The sequence below is a fragment of the Pongo abelii genome, chromosome 5 (assembly GCF_028885655.2).
Source record: "Pongo abelii isolate AG06213 chromosome 5, NHGRI_mPonAbe1-v2.0_pri, whole genome shotgun sequence".
NCBI lineage: Eukaryota > Metazoa > Chordata > Mammalia > Primates > Hominidae > Pongo > Pongo abelii.
Genome location: NC_071990.2, coordinates 53,262,992 through 53,282,028, shown reverse-complemented (window position 1 = coordinate 53,282,028; position 19,037 = coordinate 53,262,992). Strand labels below are relative to the sequence as shown.

Sequence of the window (19,037 nt, the reverse complement as noted above, 5' to 3'; positions counted from 1 at the left end):
TAAAAATTATATGCTAATTACATAGTAAAACGCCTATGACCAGATTTAGTTAAAATTGATTTCTTTTCATTAGTATCTGATATGAAATCAGATTTCCAAACTCCCCATAAATTTTCTTGGAATTAAAAATTTAGTAAAAAAGTAAAATGTAGACTGTGTGATTTGTTTGACTTTTTCAAGACTTGTCCTGCAGCATTTGTCACATGGCCTATCAAAAAGTCAGGTATAGAAATTTACTTCTGACATTCTGCACAAGAAAACAGTTATCATTCTGGGGAATGGCAAAATGAAATTTTCTTTTTTTCCTTGACATCCATTTTATTTCTGATGAAAACACTTTTTCTTATGCATTTTCAAACAACCATTCTGTCTGCTATGGATCCCTCAGTTTTCTAGGAGGTGAGGAAATATTGAAGCGCAAACAGACCCACCCCTCTGCTCTCAGGCCATCTTGTTGTCCCTTACAGTGCATGTGCTCCTGGCTCATCCTCACTCTCCTCCTTAAGGCTCTGTGGGGCCCCGGGTATGAGCCTTCCATCAGTTCCTTCAGTGCTACTCAGGCCTGGGCTGCCATCGGGTTTGGATTAAGTGTTTTCCAGGAATCTTTCCCTGCGTCTTCTAGCTTCTGGGCTCTTGGCCTTTATGGACTTTCATGGATCGTGACCACATCACTCTAATTTCTGCCTCTGTGTTCCAGCACCTCACCCCCTGTGTGCTGTGTCTTCTCTTCTCTCTGCTGTGAGGACAATTGTCATTGGATTTGGGGCCTATCCAGATATACCAAGATGATCTCATCTCAAATTCTTTTACTTCATTACATCTGCAAAGAGCCTTTTTCCAAATAAGATCAAGTTCACAGGATCTAGGGATTTCTATATGGACCTGTCTTTCTTGGGGGCCAACATAACCCCCTACCTGGTATCTATCTTCATCTATGAAGAAAGATTATTTGCAGTTGATGAATCCAGGTGATGAATACTTTCAGATTTGCTATATTATGGGCAATTTGAGTGACACAAAGAGGATAGCATATGCAAATAGGGTCTCTGGATTTGGCAGATAAAATACAGGATACCCACCTAAATGTGAATTTCAGATAAACAATAAATAATATTTCAATATAATCTGGTTTCATACTGTGTTTGGAACATAGCTATAACTAAAAAATTATTGATTGTTTGCCTGAAATTCACATTTACATGGGTGTCCTATATTTTTTTTGGCAACCCAGTAAGAAAAGGGTGGCATCAGCTTGCCCTTCACAGACATCCCCTCCCAGCTATGCTCACAATAGAGATTTTTCAGCTGCCCTAGTCTTTGCATCCAACTCATGAAAAAAAGCATCTTTAAAAAGCCAGTTTCTGATGACTTGCAAAAAGAGCAAAATCTGGGTGAAATATATTGTTTGAACTTTAATTGCCAACCTTGAAAAGGAACATATTAACTAGTTTCTTCTGATAAGCAGATCACTTGCCTCATGTCTTAGAATCCAGTAGGTGGCCCCTTGGCCATGAAATGTGTGGGAGTTGCTTTTCCCTAACTTGACCCTTCTTCCAGTGGGAGGCAACTATTGAAAGGAACAAAGTGCTTATAAATACATTAGGACCTGGAATTCAGTTGTCGAGCCCGGACAGTGACAGCGTTTAACAAAGTAAGTACTGATCTTATAAATCTCTCTACGTTGCCTCACACCCTCCTCTCTAGCCTCCTAGAAAAATATGCTAATATGTATCCTTAGCACAAGGAAAAATCTGTTTTTACTCATATCGTGCCATCTTGGTGTGTTTGGGTGACAGTTCAAGAATTGTTTATTTCTTTTCTGTTGGATACATCTTTACAGAAATGTAAAAATGAAGAATTTAGAAAACCAGGGCTTCAGCATTTAATGGTATGGGAAATAATGACAAGAGAAAAAAGAAATGGTAGCATTTTGAACAATAATCAGTGCTGGAAGAAGTGGCAATGTATGCAAAAATTTCTTTCTCTGTGTAAGTAGTCAACACACAATTGTAAACTGTGACACTGTAATTCTATATTGGCTGTGAAAATACAAAACTCAGGTTTATTATAATTAGAATAAATTAGTTTGAATGTCAGGAGGACTAGATTCTAGGTGAGCCTTTACCACTAGTTAGCTCAAAGACAAGTCATATTCTGTCTCTGGAGTTCTACCAACTCATGGCCAATATAGAGGATAGCTAAGAAAGAGGCTCTGACTGTTGCTGCCCTTCAAATTGTGTAATTCTTTGAAGGGAGATCTGTCCTGCCCACTCTAGGATGTTTCTAGGCATCCCTGGCCTCTACCTATCTGATTTGTAGCCCCCTCTCCCTCTCTGCAGATGTAACAACCCAAAATATCTCTAGACCTTGCTGAATGTCCTCTGGAGCAGAGGAGAAAAATCCCCCTGGTTGAGAACCATGGGACTACATGACTTCATGGGGCTAAGTAAGGCTGTGTTACTGATGTGCCCCACTGCTTGGACATTCACTGAAAATTTCCTGTTAATCCAGGTGGACTGATTAGTGAATATCAATAACCTCTGTACAGGAACTAAAAAGGAAAGAGATAGAGAAACAGAGAGCCATCATATGACAGATTTGATATAAGTCTGGATTCATATAAAATCTTATTCCTACTAGAGTTCTATGGATAAAATATAGACAACCAGAGAAATGGATACAAGATAGATAATAGATGATGAAGAGACAGATTACAGAGAGATAGATACGAAGAACAATTGATAGTTAAAATAATACATACATGGATGGGTAGACAGAGATTGTAAATAGATACATATACATAGATTGTTGGTAGGTAAAATAATTGATGGATAGATAGATCAAAGAAAGAAGATCCATGGGCTACTCAATGTGTCCAGAGACTCATCCATCTTCCAAGCACTGGGAAAAGAGCAAACACCCATTGCTGTGTTCCTACTATGAATTTTTTATACATTATCTCACTTAACTTTCTCAACAACCCTCAAAAGTAGAAATAACTATCTCTATTCTAAGAAGAGAAAATTGAGGCTCAGAGATTAAACAACCTACTGCATTTATGAATCTTGTAATGGAAGGAGTCATGGTTTATCTCATTCTCCCTTCTCTCTGATAAGAAGCAGTGTCATTGGGACCACCTCAGAGATGTAAATGTAACTCCTTTAATTTACTCCTGGAATTATGAGAGCTTATATTTCTTACAAACCAAGCCCATTTTTTGATTGATGTAAATGCAGTTATACTAGTCCTCAACTCACTCTGGTTTTTAGGTTGTCAAATCAGAGAAAGGCACACTTGTACTAATTTTTTCTTCCAAGCAAGCCCCTGAAAAGTTGCTAACAGGAGGAACTCAGGAATTAGATGTTCTCCTCTTGCCCTCTCTTTCCAACATTTATTTGGCTAATATACATTGAATAGGAAAATATAAAACAACTTCTCAGACAGGAGCTGAGAGCCAGGTTACGAGGTGGAGTGGAAAAGCTCTGGACCTGCAATCAGAAGTTCAGGCTGACCCAACACTCACCAAGTGTGCAGCATGAGACAGGCTTTAGCTCTCTGAAATTCAGTGTGCCCATCTTTAATTCAGATAATAGGAGCCATTTCCCAGGGTTGTTGCAGAAGGTAGACACATTCCCTAGATATTGACTATGAATGAGGAGCATGTGTATGTGACCCATGGCAAATCCTTGAGCTCTCTAGTTTTCATTTTCTGTTGACCCAACAAAGCTCAATGGTAACCTATGTCTCAGTCTTAGCCCGACCCTTGGAAATCTCACATTGAGAAAGTGATATGTTAGTTATCAGCAGAAGTATTGTGATAAAATATTATGTAAGATAAAATTTCACTTCCTTTTGAAACATGATCCTCAATCAATGGCTAACAGTTTACTTTGGGGTTTGGAATTATGACACTGTGAACTCTAGTCCATAACAATTAAACAAGCACACCCCATGCTTTCATGTGAACTTCACTCTCCCTTTCATTCTGCCGAATTATGCTATTTCCATTTCGCAAGTTACTTTAATTTACTCCTGGAGTTATCATAGAAAGTACAATGTCAAAATATCTCATTACAAAACAGGTGAGTTGATTCAGTATGATTTCAAAGAATTCTTTACTTTCCAAAGGTTAATTATTTACTCCCATATTCTAAAATGAGACATTTAAAAGATTTTGATGCCTAATTTTAGTCATACATACCTTTTTAGAAATACATTAGTTGAGGCTGGGTGCGGTGGCTCACTCCTGTAATCCCAACACTTTGGGAGGCTGAGGCTGAGGTCAGGTGTTCGAGACCAGACTGGACAACACGCTGAAACCCTTTCTCCACTAAAAATACAAAATTATCCGGGTGTGGTGGCATGTGCCTGTTATCCCAGCTACTCAGGAGGCTGAGGGAGGAGAATCACTAGAACCTGGGAAGCTGAGGTTGCAGTGAGCCAAGATTGCACCATTGCACTCCAGCCTGGGCAAAAACAGTGAAACTCCATCTCAAAATTAATGATAAATAAATAAATAAATAAATAAATTGGTTGTTAAAGGCAAATATATTTTTGTTCCACACTCAACAACCACAAAACTTTGCAAGAAGAATCTGAATGTTTAATATCAGAGCTGGGGGTTTGGAGAGAAAATGCAACCGTTCCAAAGTCTTGGCACTGGAACTTCTGCTTTCAATGAGTTCTGAGTCCTTCCATTCACATTCATAATACAATTAGTTGCATCTGTCCCTGCAGCCACTGGTTTTCATTCTCTGATACTTTGCTATGTTCCACCTCCCAAACAGCCTGGGATAGAGCAAGGGCTATCAAACTTCACTGATGAGCCCAGTCAATTTATCTCTAACCATTTACAATGAGCAAGTGAGCATGCACACATGCAAACATGCATACACACAATATACAAATAACTGAAACTAACAACTCATCAAACATTACTTACCCTTCAACATGTCATGCTCACTGATATTTTCTATTCTTTTCTATTTTATTTTTAAGAGTAATGGGCTTTCACAATCTGCTGAAAGGTTACCATGCATATTTGAGAAACACTAACATAGAAAATAAGACTCAGTCCTTGGTTTTTAATAGCAGTGAGTCTGCATCCCAGATCCATCATTTACTCTGAGCAAGTTACTTTAAAAACCTCAGTATTTTCAAATGTAAAATGAGAATAACAACTGCATTCATCTTAGGTGATTTTTGTGGGATAAAACAAAGAGAAATTTAGAAGAATGACCAGTGTGTAACTGATGTTGAACAAATGCTAGCTCCTTCCATATTGCAAAATTAATGCAGCAACATCTCTTCTTCCAGCTTATATAACAAAATGCACCCCACAGAGTTAGAATACAGAATTCCAAAAGCTGCAAGGGATTAACATTCTCTGTATGTTGATAGATTTTGGATCTTCTAGCTACAGTTAACCAAGTCTGAGGCCTAATTTCTGGTTTTGATCAAATGTAGTCTCACAGCCAAAGAGCTGAAGAGTGACTTAGCTCCCAGCCAGTCCTCCCTGTCAGAGACATCCTCTGGTTCCACGGCCAGTTCATGGGTTCCCAGGGCCTTCACCCAGCTGGCTTCCAGGCATGACTTCATTTTAGTCCTTGGTGTAGATATTCATGTCCATCACCAACCGGAGTATGACTGTGAACATTGTATTTCTCTGATGCTCCATTTCATTAACTAAAAAATGGAGATAACAGTCATTTCATGGGACTATAAGGAGGATTAAAGATATAAGATATTGAAAGGGACTAGCATTGAGGAAGGATCACTAGGAAGTTTTCAATAAATATTCGTTCTTGAATTCTTCCTCTTCCATTAACTCCTATATACATATATTATTATCACATACTCTCACCTCTTATGCTGCCAAGAAAAGTCACAGTTAGCCAATGAAGACTTGAGACTGGTTTGCTGGAATCTGAGGGTGGCCACTGATGGGTAACAATTTGAGCCAAGAAAACATTCCAGGAACTCTTTCAACACAGTCATGAAGAAGGCAGGTTCTTCTTCGGTATTTTTCGTGGTTTTCAGCTACACATCCTAAAGTACATTTTTGATTCTATGGTTTCAATTATTCATTCATTCATTCATTCAGGCTTAGAGAAACCTCCAGGAGTCTGCTATCATGGCAGAGAAGCCCAGGCTCCATTACTTCAATGCACGGGGCAGAATGGAGTCCACCCGGTGGCTCCTGGCTGCAGCTGGAGTAGAGGTAGGTTCTGAGTTAGGTCATCTTAAGTCGGATTTACGATTGCATTATCACATACTTTTCCCACAGAAACTATGAGATGATTGCTTACTGAAGCATTGTGCCTTAAATAAAAATGGACTGTAATTAAGAAAAAGATGAACAGATTTGACCTAGTAATTCTTAAAATGTCTTCTCATCTAAAAGCAAACATATTAAAATACAATTAAGACACTAATCACAAAGTGCAGAACTTAAGTGGATTAGAATTTAAACAAACTGTAAAAAATAATTTATAGCATTTATACAATTAGAAACATGAAACTGAATATTTGAGGACATGAAATAATTATTGTTAATATTTCATGTGTGATAATGTACTATGGCTGTCTTTGGAATAGTTAATGTGTTTTAGGAAAACACACTGAAGTATTTAAGGATTAATCATATGGATCTGGGATTTCCTTGGAATTATTACAAGAGGAGAAGTAGGTGGGCATATAGATGAAACCATATTGATTTTGATTGATAATTATTGATTCTATGCAACAAGTATAAGGAGAATCATTATGCTTTTCTGTTTATATTATTCATGTTCATAATTTCCACAATAAAAAAATAAAAATGCATAATATTAAAAAATGGTTGTAATTAGAGGTAAAATGCAAACTACAAATGAGAGACGGAAGGGAGTGGATTGTAATAAACTACCTATTAAAGATTGACTACATTCACAGCAATTATTTGCTTGAGCACTTATTAATTCCAGGTTCTGTACTCGGTCATGGAAATAGTGAACAAGACAGACACAGTCCCTGCCCTGGGGCAGCCTACATGTCTATGAGGATGCAGGGAAATAAACACATGGTTAAAATGATGGGAGGAGGCTTCTAGAACACACAAGCATTCCCCAATGCCACAAAACCACATCAGAAACCAGAGGTTTTCCTTAAAAATAATGTTAGTGTGGGACTCTAATTCCTTTATTAAATTGAGAATTTTACCCTATTGTGTCTCACGTACTTCAGAAGAGAAAATTATAGTTGCAAGTGTGAAAGCTGTGCAACAGCAGCGACCTATTTCACCCTTAGCAGGGTTCCTGAGAAGTGGGGCGATACAAATTATAGCAGAGGCTCCTTGGTGGCAGAATATTTGATATCCATTAGCCCATGGCATGCCCCATGCTGGGAACACACAAGGTTGTGGTCTGATCTCACTTGGAGACACAGGCTTTCCTAAGATATGACAACACCATAACTAGAAGAACTGCTTTGTGCCTTTTCTCCAGTGATGTCCCCTCTCAAAACATGACCTAATCATAGACATTCATATCAGGGTGGAGGTGAAGTGAACTAGAAGATTGAGCAGCTGTGTGCTGTGACTCATGCACTTTTCTCAATGAATTAGGTCTAAATTTCCAAATGGCCATGACCAGCCCCCTCTGTGTACTCTGCCAAACTCAGAAATCTTATATTCTCCAAATGATGCACCAGATGGGGCCATTCAAGGCCACAAGTCTATAACAGAATGAATTAACAAGAACTCGTTTACTGTTTCTGCTTCCAGTTTGAAGAGAAACTTATGAAATCTGCAGAAGATTTGGACAAGTTAAGAAATGGTAAGATCAATCTCTAAGTTCCTCTGATGAGGGTATCTAGTAGAAGGTACACGGGGAGCTTTGCACAGCTGGCAATGTCTATGTGTGTGGGGTGTGGTATTTGTACATGGTGCAGAGGGAGAAAGTGGTTAAAATGGAAGGGATGTGGCTCCTTGATCAAGTCTGGCAACTCTCTCCAGGCTAAAAGGACCAGACCTCTCAGAGTATTTGCTAGAGGAATCATCTCCCACGCCCTGAGAAAGCCCTTTCTTTGTTTTCATGCTTGGGGAATTGTGAATGAGTGGTGGTCATCAGCACAGGATCCCATACAGCCCTCCCCATCCAAACACATGCAAGAACATGCATTAGACAAAAGAAGGAGAAATAGATGTGGCCACTGTCTCGAGTTTTTTCTTTCATGTGGGGAGTGTGACAAGGTAACACTGTAGCAATATCGCAGACTTTGAAGAGCACAGAAAGGGACCCTTACATAAAAACCTCTCAGAACCTGCCTTAAATGTCACAAACACCATGAAACTTACTCTGGGAACTTTCTGTTTTAAATGGCACCTTGTTGCCAGTCCTATTGTAACTTGTCCCAACCTCTTCCTAAAATATCCATGAAGATAAATCAACACAAAAAATTCAAGAGTCCCACTATGTATCTGGAGGGGCAATAAAAACATATATGAAATAAATGGATAAAAAGTAAAAGGAAGCTTCTTAAGAAAAAGAAGAACTACAGGAAGCTTTTTAAACATGTTGTTTGGACTGGGTGCAGTGGCTCACGCCTGTAATCTCAATTTGGGAGGCTGAGGTGGGTGGATCATTTCAGTTCAGGAATTCAAAACCAGTTTGGCCAACATGGTGAGACCCTATCGCTTGTAAAAATACAAAAATTAGCCATGTGCAGTGGTGCATGGCTGTAATCCCAGCTATTGGGAGGCTGAGGTAGGAGAATCACTTGAACCTGGGAGGCAGAGGTTACAGTGAGCCAGGATCAGGCCACTCCACTCCAGCCTGGGTGACAGAATGATACTCTGCCCAAAAAAAAAAAAAAAAAAAGTTTTTGTTTCAAGTGAAATCTTACCAGGCAGTAATTTCATTTTCATTTTACAAATTTAGTCATTTCCACAACTATTTTGTTCATCCCAAAAGGGTGAGTTTCAGAGACACTTCACTCTCCTTTTTTTTCTTCCTTCTAAAGATGGATATTTGATGTTCCAGCAAGTGCCAATGGTTGAGATTGATGGGATGAAGCTGGTGCAGACCAGAGCCATTCTCAACTACATTGCCAGCAAATACAATCTCTATGGGAAAGACATAAAGGAGAGAGCCCTGTACGGTATATTTTCTGTTCTTCCATCCACAGAGAACACAGAGTGATTTAGGTCCTTCCTTGAGTGGGTGGGACCATGGCAGAGCATCATGCAGCAGGCTGGGCCTTGGGCATGCACGCTGAGGTCCAGTATTGCACAGTCCCATGGAGATGAGGGAACAGTGAACATGGGGAGGGTTCAGGTGAGGGTGAGTCTAGAAGAGGATGCAGTCCATGGATCCAGCACCCTGACAGAGGTTTCCAAATATTGACGAACCATGAACTCAGGAGGATGGGGAATCATGATTCCAGGTGCTCAGGACTTCAGAGGCTGGACTCTGGCCAACAGTTTAGGACAGGCATAGAATATGTGAGAGTCTGTAGATGAAGGACTGGGGAGGGAAAGCTGCAAAGAAGCCGAATCTAAGATCCCAGTAATTCCAAGAAAGATGACCAGGAACCTAAATTACCAACCAATTATATCAACTGGAATACTTGAGCAGGGCTATTAGAGGCTGGCACCAAGGATCCTGGGGTTACCTTGACACATGGATAGAAGGCCAAAACAGCCAGATTGATTCCATACCAGCAAAGCCAAGGGGTCTCCTTGCTGTTGTGATGAGACTGCATGATTCCAAATAAATCCTGAATGAAACTGCTGGCAGCTCCTCAAAAACTTTAATATAGTATTACCAATGACCCAGCAGTTCCTCTAACAGGTATATCCCCAAACAATCGAAAATACATCCACACTATATACTTTACATAAGTGAATAATGCAAATAACAATATTCATAGAATTCAAAAAGTGGAAACAACCCAAATATCCATCGATCAATAAATGGAGGAGAAAAATGTGCCTTAGCCATGCAATGGAAAGATATTTGGTCACGAAAAAGAATGAAGTACCAATGCATGCTACAAGAGGGTTAAACCATAAGACATGTTACATAAAATACACAAGACACAGAAGGCCACATATTATAGGATTCTTTTCATATGAAATGTCCAGATATTCAAATCCATAGAGGTAGAAAGTAGATTAGTGGTTGCCTGGGGCTAAAGGAGTGGGGCTTGGAGAAAAATGAAGAATACTGCTAATGGTACAGATGTCCTTATCAGGGTGACCAAAATAATTCTGGAATTAGACTGTAGTTATTTTTACAGATTTCTGTGAGTGCACTAAAAACCACTCAATAGTATAATATAACTGGTGGCAATTATAGTATGTGAATATGCATCAATAAAGCTCTTTTTTTAAAAAGTATTGTGAAACTCCAGTTTGACACAAAAGAAGAAAAGTTTGCACTGGTTGTAACTTTATAGAGAATTTCACCAGGGAAGGGGATTCTTAGGTGGGGTCTCAGGAAAGGCACACATGGCTAGAGTTGGGCAACAGCACATGGAGAGGGCTGTGGAAATGTGTTTCATGGGTGTAATTGGAAGAACTGCAAATATGGGGCATAGAAGCAGCCCTGGAAGGTGTAAAATGATGAGAGAGGACAAGGAATATGACTGAGATGGCTGTGCCACGGACTGTCTTAGGATTACTTAGGAAGCAGGTCTTTGGCCATTTGACTCACACTAAGTTCATGCACAGAACAAACCACAATGGAGATGATAAATCTTGGCACAGCATCAGTAGGTACTGGCAGTGATTCCGCCAATTTCTCTGTTGACTGTGACCACCGATGCTCTTTTTACCTGTATTAGGTCATGCATGTAACACAATTTGGAGATCTATCTACCTTGATAGGTTGTTTTAAGAGATAAATGTTAATATACCTGTAAAACTCAGAGCATAATGACTAGACTATAAAAGGCACTCACCGGAGGTGAATTATTTTGCCATCACCTGATACTCTACTCTGTTAGGTTTTTATAAACCTATAAAATCTAAGGCAAAAGGTATTTGACCATTTGGTTGTTTCTGTCTTCCAGGATTGATATGTATACAGAAGGTATAGCAGATTTGGGTGAAATGATCCTCCTTCTGCCCATATGTCCACCTGAGGAAAAAGATGCCAAGATTGCCTTGATCAAAGAGAAAATAATAAATCGCTACTTCCCTGCCTTCGAAAAAGTAAGTGAAGCTGTTCAGTGTTTTGGGGAACTGAGTTTAGAGGCCAGTAGAAAAATAGTGGCTGGGCATTCCTGGAGCACTGACCTTCACTTTCAGTGAGACTTCCTGAACACCAATGCAGCACTCTGATTCTCAAGGCATTTTATGAAAATAGACTTGGAGAAACAATTGTATCACTTATACGCAAGCTATAATTTTCCAGTAAAATTTTAATTTACTGGACCCCAACATGGAATTACCTGTTCAACAAAATTTCATGTTCATAAGTAGAATGTGGGCTCTGGACCACACTGGAGGTTGCTGTTGAGTCTATGGAACCCCATGGATTTTGACTGAACAGGGGCATGATGAAAGCAATCCATCAGAAAACATTCTGGCACCATGTGCAGGAAAATAGGAGACCAACTGCCCAACCAGAGAATACTGTAGTGATTCAGGGATGGGTATTTTTTAAAAGGAGAGTGATTGTGGCATGCAGAGGAAGATTTTGTAAAATGGATTTTATAGTAAGTTGTAGACATCAGTGCAGTTCACCCCTAAACTGTTCAGCTTGCAGATTATAACATAGTGCCAGTTGGGAGTGAGAGTCAATGCTGTAAGAAAGATGATGAATTCAGGTTCACCCAGGTTTCCTACAGATCACAGGGAGATAGAGCAGGGAATGAGGAGAGCAGAGAAGGAGAAATGAGGACTCTGAAATAGTCTCCTCCCGGGGGAAGAGTGTTGTCATGAAGGTGGAGTCGCTGCCCAAGGGAGATTGGAGAGGGAGAAAGCAGAATGTAGAGCCATGTCCTGAATGTGAGGGCTCCATGCTGTAGGGCCTGGGGCAGACAGAACACATGGCGGCAGGTGCTAAGCCCCTGGCCCATGTGGAAGAAGCAAGCTGTGTGGGTGTTGTAGATGCCACAGTGATGTAGAATGAGAAGAGAAAATGGGAGCCTGAGCTACAACTGAGGAGTGAGTAGAGTTACAGTTCTTACTCTCTCATTCATTCAGAAAATGTGGAGAAAGCTCTGGATTTCTGCACCCATGTAGTAAGGCAACAGAGGTGGGGAAAGTCAGGGTGGAGAGGCTCTGAAAGAAGCAGGAGTCCTAGCCTGGTTGTGTATGTGTTCCTGATCTGATTCCTCCCATTCCCCAGGTCTTAAAGAGCCATGGACAAGACTACCTTGTTGGCAACAAGCTGAGCCGGGCTGACATTCATCTGGTGGAACTTCTCTACTACGTGGAAGAGCTTGACTCTAGCCTTATTTCCAGCTTCCCTCTGCTGAAGGTGATGCATTTCACAGCCCAGAGAGCCAGCCCCACATCTCCCATCTTGGGATCTTGTATCTGGGCCCTGCAACTGACCACGTTTTGACCCCAGCCTTCTCCAGGCCTTCAGTGCCCCGAGGTCTCCAAAATGAGCTTGCAGGCTCCAATTTTGAAGAACGAAAACACTTTTGTTCTGGAAAGGAAATTTGCGGTGCATGCTACCCCACAAAGAGTATTTTGCCCTTTATTATGGAAAGAACCCAGGGCCCAGCATCTCTCCCCATCCCTCTATTTCAATGTGGTTTCTGTTCCCGAGTTCTCTGTGATGTCCTTTATCCCATATGTGCCCACATTGAGCCAGTCTGAGCAGAGCCCTTTCCATTTGGTTTCCTCCCTGGGCTCCGGCTCCTGTTGTCTGACATTGTGTTCCTCTCTGCACAGCTCTCCAGCACACTGGCCCCCCACACTGTATCTCTCACTGAGTAAAGGTGGTCCCATGGTTTGTCTTCAATATTTTCTATAACTATTCCCTTCCAAACTAATTTCCCCATATTTTCACTTCTGCTTAGAGACTCATCTGTGTTGATATCTCACAGGTACATTATTTTTTCTTGTCTTATACGAGAGTCATTATAGGATTAGTATGTAAGGAGAAAGATAGAGATGACTGAACTGATTAAAACTTAAAGACATCTTTGGGGAAAATAAAGTGAGCTACATGTTCTTCCTCTTCTCTTCATTTCTCACTGGGTGTCTCTTTCTGCCTCCATGCTTGTGCTGATGGAACGGACTCACTTGGTCTTTGCAGGAGGAGCTCATATTCCCTGGGTCATGTTAATGGTGGTTTCAGCCCTTGGCTTCACTCTGAGGCTGTGCTTTATGAATTACAGGCCCTGAAAACCAGAATCAGCAACCTGCCCACGGTGAAGAAGTTTCTACAGCCTGGCAGCCCAAGGAAGCCTCCCATGGATGCGAAATCTTTAGAAGAAGCAAGGAAGATTTTCAGGTTTTAATAATGCAGTCATGGAGGCCAAGAACTTGCAAGACCAATATTCTAAGGTTTTGTGACAGTAAATTGCTTTACCTAAGTGTTGATTGTGCCTGTTGTGAAGCTAATGAACTCTTTCAGATTATATACTAATTAAATAATACAACTCCTATTTGCTGACTTAGTTAAAATTGATTTGTTTTCATTAGTATCTGATGTGAATTCAGATATCCAATCTCCTCCTAGCCAACCATTTTCTGGGAATTAAAAATTCAGTAAAAAAGGAAACTATAGATTATGTGGTTTGTTTGACTTTTCGAAGAATTGTCCTGTAACATACAATTTGTCATATAATCTATTAAAATGTCACTGTAGAAATGCGCTCCTGACATTTTCAGGTATGCACAGGAGAAGAGTTACCATCCTGGATAATGGCATAAAGACATTTTCTTCTTTTCCTGGACAGTCATTTTATTTCTGATAAAAGCATTCTTTCTGATGCATTTGCAAAACAATGATTCTGTCTGCTGTGGATTCCTCAGTTTTCTAGGAGGTGAGGAAATATTGAAGAGCAAACAGACCCACCCTCTGCTCTCAGGCCACCCTGTTGTCCCTTACAGTGTGTATGCTCCTGGCTTATCTTCACTCTGCTCCACAAGGCTCTGTGGGGTCCCAGGCATGAGCCTTCTCTTAGTTCCTTCAGTGCCACTCAGGCCTGGGTTGCCAAGATACAGATGGTATATGTGAATTACAAATAACTATATGCAAAATCATTTTTCCCTGGTGTGTCACTGTGCCAGAATGCTTAGATTATGAGTGCTTTCTAGCTCCACCCCCATACTGGTCCTATAATGCTAATCTCTCCCAGGACAGCAGGGCTTCTGCAATTTGCGCTCTCCTCTTAGAAGGAGTTTCCCCACAGTTGGCAGAGGTGGTTGAGGGAGCAGACAGACACACAGGCTTCCTACCTGCAGCTTCACTTTGCTCTAGTCTCTTCTCCACTTACAACCAGAGTAGTTTTTCTAAAATGCAAATTGGAAAAAAATCACAGAATTCTTCAGTGAGTCCTGACTGCATATAGAATGCATCCTCACACCTGTCCTCACTCCTTGGTCTCCAGCCCAGTCACTCTCTGAGCATGGTGGGGCCTCTTGCCTTCCTGTCTGGGTGTACTTGCTAGCTCTGCCTGGCAAGCTCCTTCCCAGTGGACACACTTCACACTACCTCATTGCTTCCCAGGAGCGCTGGCCTGTCCTCTGCCCTCCACAGAGTCCCAGTGAGCCTCTAATAACACCTGAGGGCCACTGTGTCCGCTCCCCTGTACCGTGAGCTTGTGGTGTGGGGCTTGGCCTGCTGGGTCCCCAGTGCTTCATCACCAATGGACAATGACATCTGCACAGACCCATGCACAGCTCTATGCACCTCCAGAACCTGGGTATATGAGACTGGGCTTTGAGAACTCACAAACCCCCACACTCTCTATCTGTCTCCATTCATTAATTTCTAAAAAAAAAAAAAAAAAAATTGGCTCATATCCCTCAAATGCTTTGTAAGGACCCTGCTTGCATGCTGACCAAAAAAGACAAATTGCTAAGAAATTTTTATGGGACACTTACATGAACTAGAATGCTGAAGCTTTGATGAAATTAGGGAATTATAGAATTTTCATACGATAAGAGAGTGTCATATTAAACATAATCATAGTGTGATTATGTTTAGAAAAGAAGTTCTTCCTTTCTAGAGATGAATACTAGTATTTACAGATGAAATGATATGCTGTCTGGGATTTGCTTGAAAAGAATCCCCTGGTAGCGGAGGGAGTACATGGGAGTTTGTATCATTTTCTTGTAGCTCCTGTCACAGATTCCTACAAACTGGGTGACTTGAAACATCAGAAATGCATTTTCTTACAATTCTGAAGGCCAGAAGTCTGAAGTCAGGGTGTGAGTAGGGCCACATCCCCTGGAAGTACTAGAGAACAATTGTTCCCTGCCTCCTACAGCTTCTGGGGGCTCTTGGCATTTCTGCACTTTCATGGATCGTGGCCACATCACTCTACTTTCTGCCTGGTGCTTCCAGCACCTCACCCTCTGCGTGTCTGTGTCTTCTATTCTCTATGTTGCAGGGACATTTGTCTTTGGATGTAGGGCCTATCTGGATATACCAGGATGATCTCATCTGAAGTTCCTTAATCTCATCTGCAAAGAGCCTTTTTCCAAATAAGGTCACATTTAAAGGACTCAAGGATTTGGATATGGACCTCTCTTTCTTGGGAGCCAACATAACTTAATTCACTACCTGGTATAGATGAAGAAATGTTGCTGGCAATTGATGAATCCTGGTCATGGGTACCTTCAAGCTTGTTATATTATTCCCTCTACTTTTGTATTTGCTAGAATTTTTCCATGTAAATTTTAAAACTATCTTATTTTAGGAGCTCCTATGATGTCCATGTTTTGTCCCAGACAATAAGGACTGGACTCAAACAAGAAGAAGGCTCTGCTCTCAGGAGCTCAAGGACTAGGGAGAAATCTGATATTGAATACATCATGTAAATTAATGTAGGGAAAGACACAATAGAGAAAATACAGTAGGAGCTGAAAGTAGAATATTCCAGTCAGGACAAATGCCATGTGCAAAGGCCCAGAGGCCAGGAAGGGTGATTAGAGCAATGCAGAGAGGAAAGAACATAAAAACAGGGTGGCCGGATTTGGCGGATAAGATACAGGACACCCAAATAAATGTGAATTTTTAGATAAACAAGCAATACTTTTTTAGTATAAACATGTTTCCTGCAGTGTTTGGGACATACTTATACTAAGAAATGACTGATCCTTTGCCTGGAATTCATATTTACCTGGGTGCCCTGTATTTTGTGTGGCAACCCAGTAAGAGAAGCCTTCCAGAGTGCCATCAGCCTGCCCTTCACAGACATCCCCTCCCAGCTATGCTCCCAGCAGAGATTTCTCATCTGCCTTAGTCCTTACATCCAAGTCATTAAAAATGAGCATCTTCAAAAAGCCAGTTTCTACTGACTTACTGTAAAGAAAGCAAAATCTGCTGAAATTTGTGATTAGACTTTTATTGCCAACCTTGAAAAGGAACATATTAACCAGTTACCTTGTGATAAGAGGATGACTTGCCATTTTTCTTAGAATCTAGTAGGCAGTCCTGTGGCCCTGAAACGTGTGGGAGTGGCTGTTTTTAACTTGACTCTATTCCTTTCAGTGGGAGGAAGCTATTGAAATGAACAGGTAGTTTATACACCACATTAGGACCTCAAATTAAGTTGTTGAACCACAAGGGTGACAGCCTTTAACAAAGTAAATACTGATCTTAGAAATCTGCCTACATTACCTCATGTCATCCCATCTAGGTCACTAGAAAAATACTTTAAAATGTGTCCTTGGCACAAGAAAAATCTGTTTTATACTCATATTAGTGCCTTCTCTGTGTGCTTGGATGACAGTTTAAAAGTTCTGCATTCACCTGCTTTTGGATACATTGTTTCAACTTAAATAATAAACAGAGACCCTTTCAAATAATAGATATTTATTTGAGAATTAAGTGTTGTAATGGGTATGTGTTTGTCATAGTAAACGATGTATGTATTCAGGGAAGTTAAGGAAGACAAAGTTTTTCATAGAAAAAAATGAGGATCAAATAAACGTTTTGAAATACTTATCAGTCACTACAAATATCAACAACAAGGGTAATGCCAGGCCAAGTTTAAACAGGTAGTTGCTGGGCAAGTGTCCTAACAGATTCTTTTATAAGATTGCGATGGCCTTTGTTCAAAGTTGTTTTTCCTAGTTTGTTTTGTTATCAGATAAAGAGTAAGAACATTCTCTTTATGGCCTTTTTCAGCTCTGTTGTCAGAGTTTTCCTAACATTGTGACTCCTTTTGACTCTGACAACTCTCACAATCATTAAAGAAATGCAAAAATGAAGAATTTAGAAAACTAGACTATGAGAATTATAGTAGAAAAAGTAATACCATGAGGGGAAAAAATAGTCACGATGTTGTGTCCAGAATTGGTGGGTTCTTGGTCTCACTGACTTCAAGAATGAAGCCGTGGACCCTTGCGGTGTCACAGTTCTTAAAGGAGGCGTGTCCGGAGTTTGTTCCTTCTGATGTCCGGATGTGTTCAGAGTTTCTTCCTTCTGGTGGGTTCGTGGTCTCACTGGCTCAGGAGTGAAGCTACAGACCTTTGCGGTGAGTGTTACAGCTCATAAAGGCAATGTGGACCCAAAGAGTGAGCAGCAGCAAGATTTATTGCAAAGAGTGAAAGAACAAAGCTTCCACAGTGTGGAAGGGAACCTGGAACCCCAGCCTGTTGCCACTGCAGGCTGGGACAGCCTGCTTCTATTCTCTTATTGGGCCCCACCCACATCCTGCTGATTGGTCCATTTTACAGAGAGCCGATTGGTCTGTTTTACAGAGAGCTGATTGGTGCGTTTACAATCCCTGAGCTAGACACAAAAGTTCTCCAGGTCCCCACTAGATTAGCTAGATACAGAGTGTTGATTGGTGTATTTACAAACCCTGAGCTAGACACAGGGTGCTGATTGGTGTGTTTACAAACCTTGAGCTGGATACAGAGTGCTGATTGGTGTATTTACGATCCCTTAGCTAGACATAAAGATTCTCCAAGTCCCCACCAGACTCAGGAACCCAGCTGGCTTCACCCAGTGGATCCGGCACTGGGGCTGCAGGTGGAGCTGCCTGCCAGTCCCGTGTGTGCGCCTGCATTCCTCAGCCCTTGGGCGGTCGGTGGGACTCCGCACCCTGGAGCAGGGGGCAACGCTAGTCGGGGAGGCTCGGGCCATGCAGGAGCCCAGGGTCCGGGGGTTAGGGGGAGAGGCTCAGGCATGGTGGCTGCAGGTCCCGAGCCCTGCCCCACGGGAGGCAGCTAAGGCCCAGTGAGAAGTCGAGCACAGCAGCTGCTGACCCAGGTGCTAAGCCCCTCACTGCCCAGGGCCAGCGGGGCCGGCCAGCTGCTTGGAGTGCTGGCCCGCCGAGCCCACGCCCACCTGGAACCCACGCTGGTCTGAAAGCCTGGCCTGCAGCCCAGGTTCTCGCCCGTGCCTCTCCCTCCACACCTCTCTGCAAGCTAAGGGAGCCGGCTTCCGCCTTGGCCAGCCCAAAAAGGGGCTCCCACAGTGCAGCCGCGGGCTGAAGGGCTCCTCAAGCATGGCCAGAGTGGGCGCCAAGGCCGAGGAGGCGCCCAGGGCTGCGAGGGGCTGCCAGCACGCTGTCACCACTCAATGTCATTTTAGGTCATCAGAATATGATCATTGCCAGAGGAAAGGTAGGTGTTTATGCTAAAGTGACATTTTCTAGACAAGTAATCAACACACAATTATTGTGAACTTACATTTGGCAAGATCACAGACTTGGGAATTCCCAATGACTGGTAAAAGGGACATACAACTGGGCAGTTCCGTGTCTGCAGTTGCTTCTCCAAACCTCCATCTCCTGCTGAGCAGAGAGCCATCGACACCTGCCAAGCACAATTCTAATTTACAACTTGATGGTAGATATCACGCATTAATGCTTCCTTCAGGAAGTGCTTTGTGATTCGTTGTCAAGTGTTGATG

At 41.7% G+C, this 19,037-nt stretch overlaps 1 protein-coding gene across 1 annotated transcript; it reads left to right on the top strand.

Moving 5' to 3' along the window:
• The first annotated feature begins 1,587 nt into the window (after window positions 1-1,587).
• LOC100445448 (glutathione S-transferase A1) lies at window positions 1,588-13,729 on the top strand. Its single transcript, XM_002817002.6, has 7 exons — window positions 1,588-1,651; window positions 6,104-6,220; window positions 7,763-7,814; window positions 9,001-9,133; window positions 11,053-11,194; window positions 12,336-12,467; window positions 13,339-13,729. The coding sequence occupies exons 2-7, from the start codon at window positions 6,134-6,136 to the stop codon at window positions 13,459-13,461; spliced, it is 669 nt and encodes a 222-aa protein (XP_002817048.2). The 5' UTR covers window positions 1,588-1,651; window positions 6,104-6,133; the 3' UTR covers window positions 13,462-13,729.
• The last annotated feature ends 5,308 nt before the right edge of the window (window positions 13,730-19,037 follow it).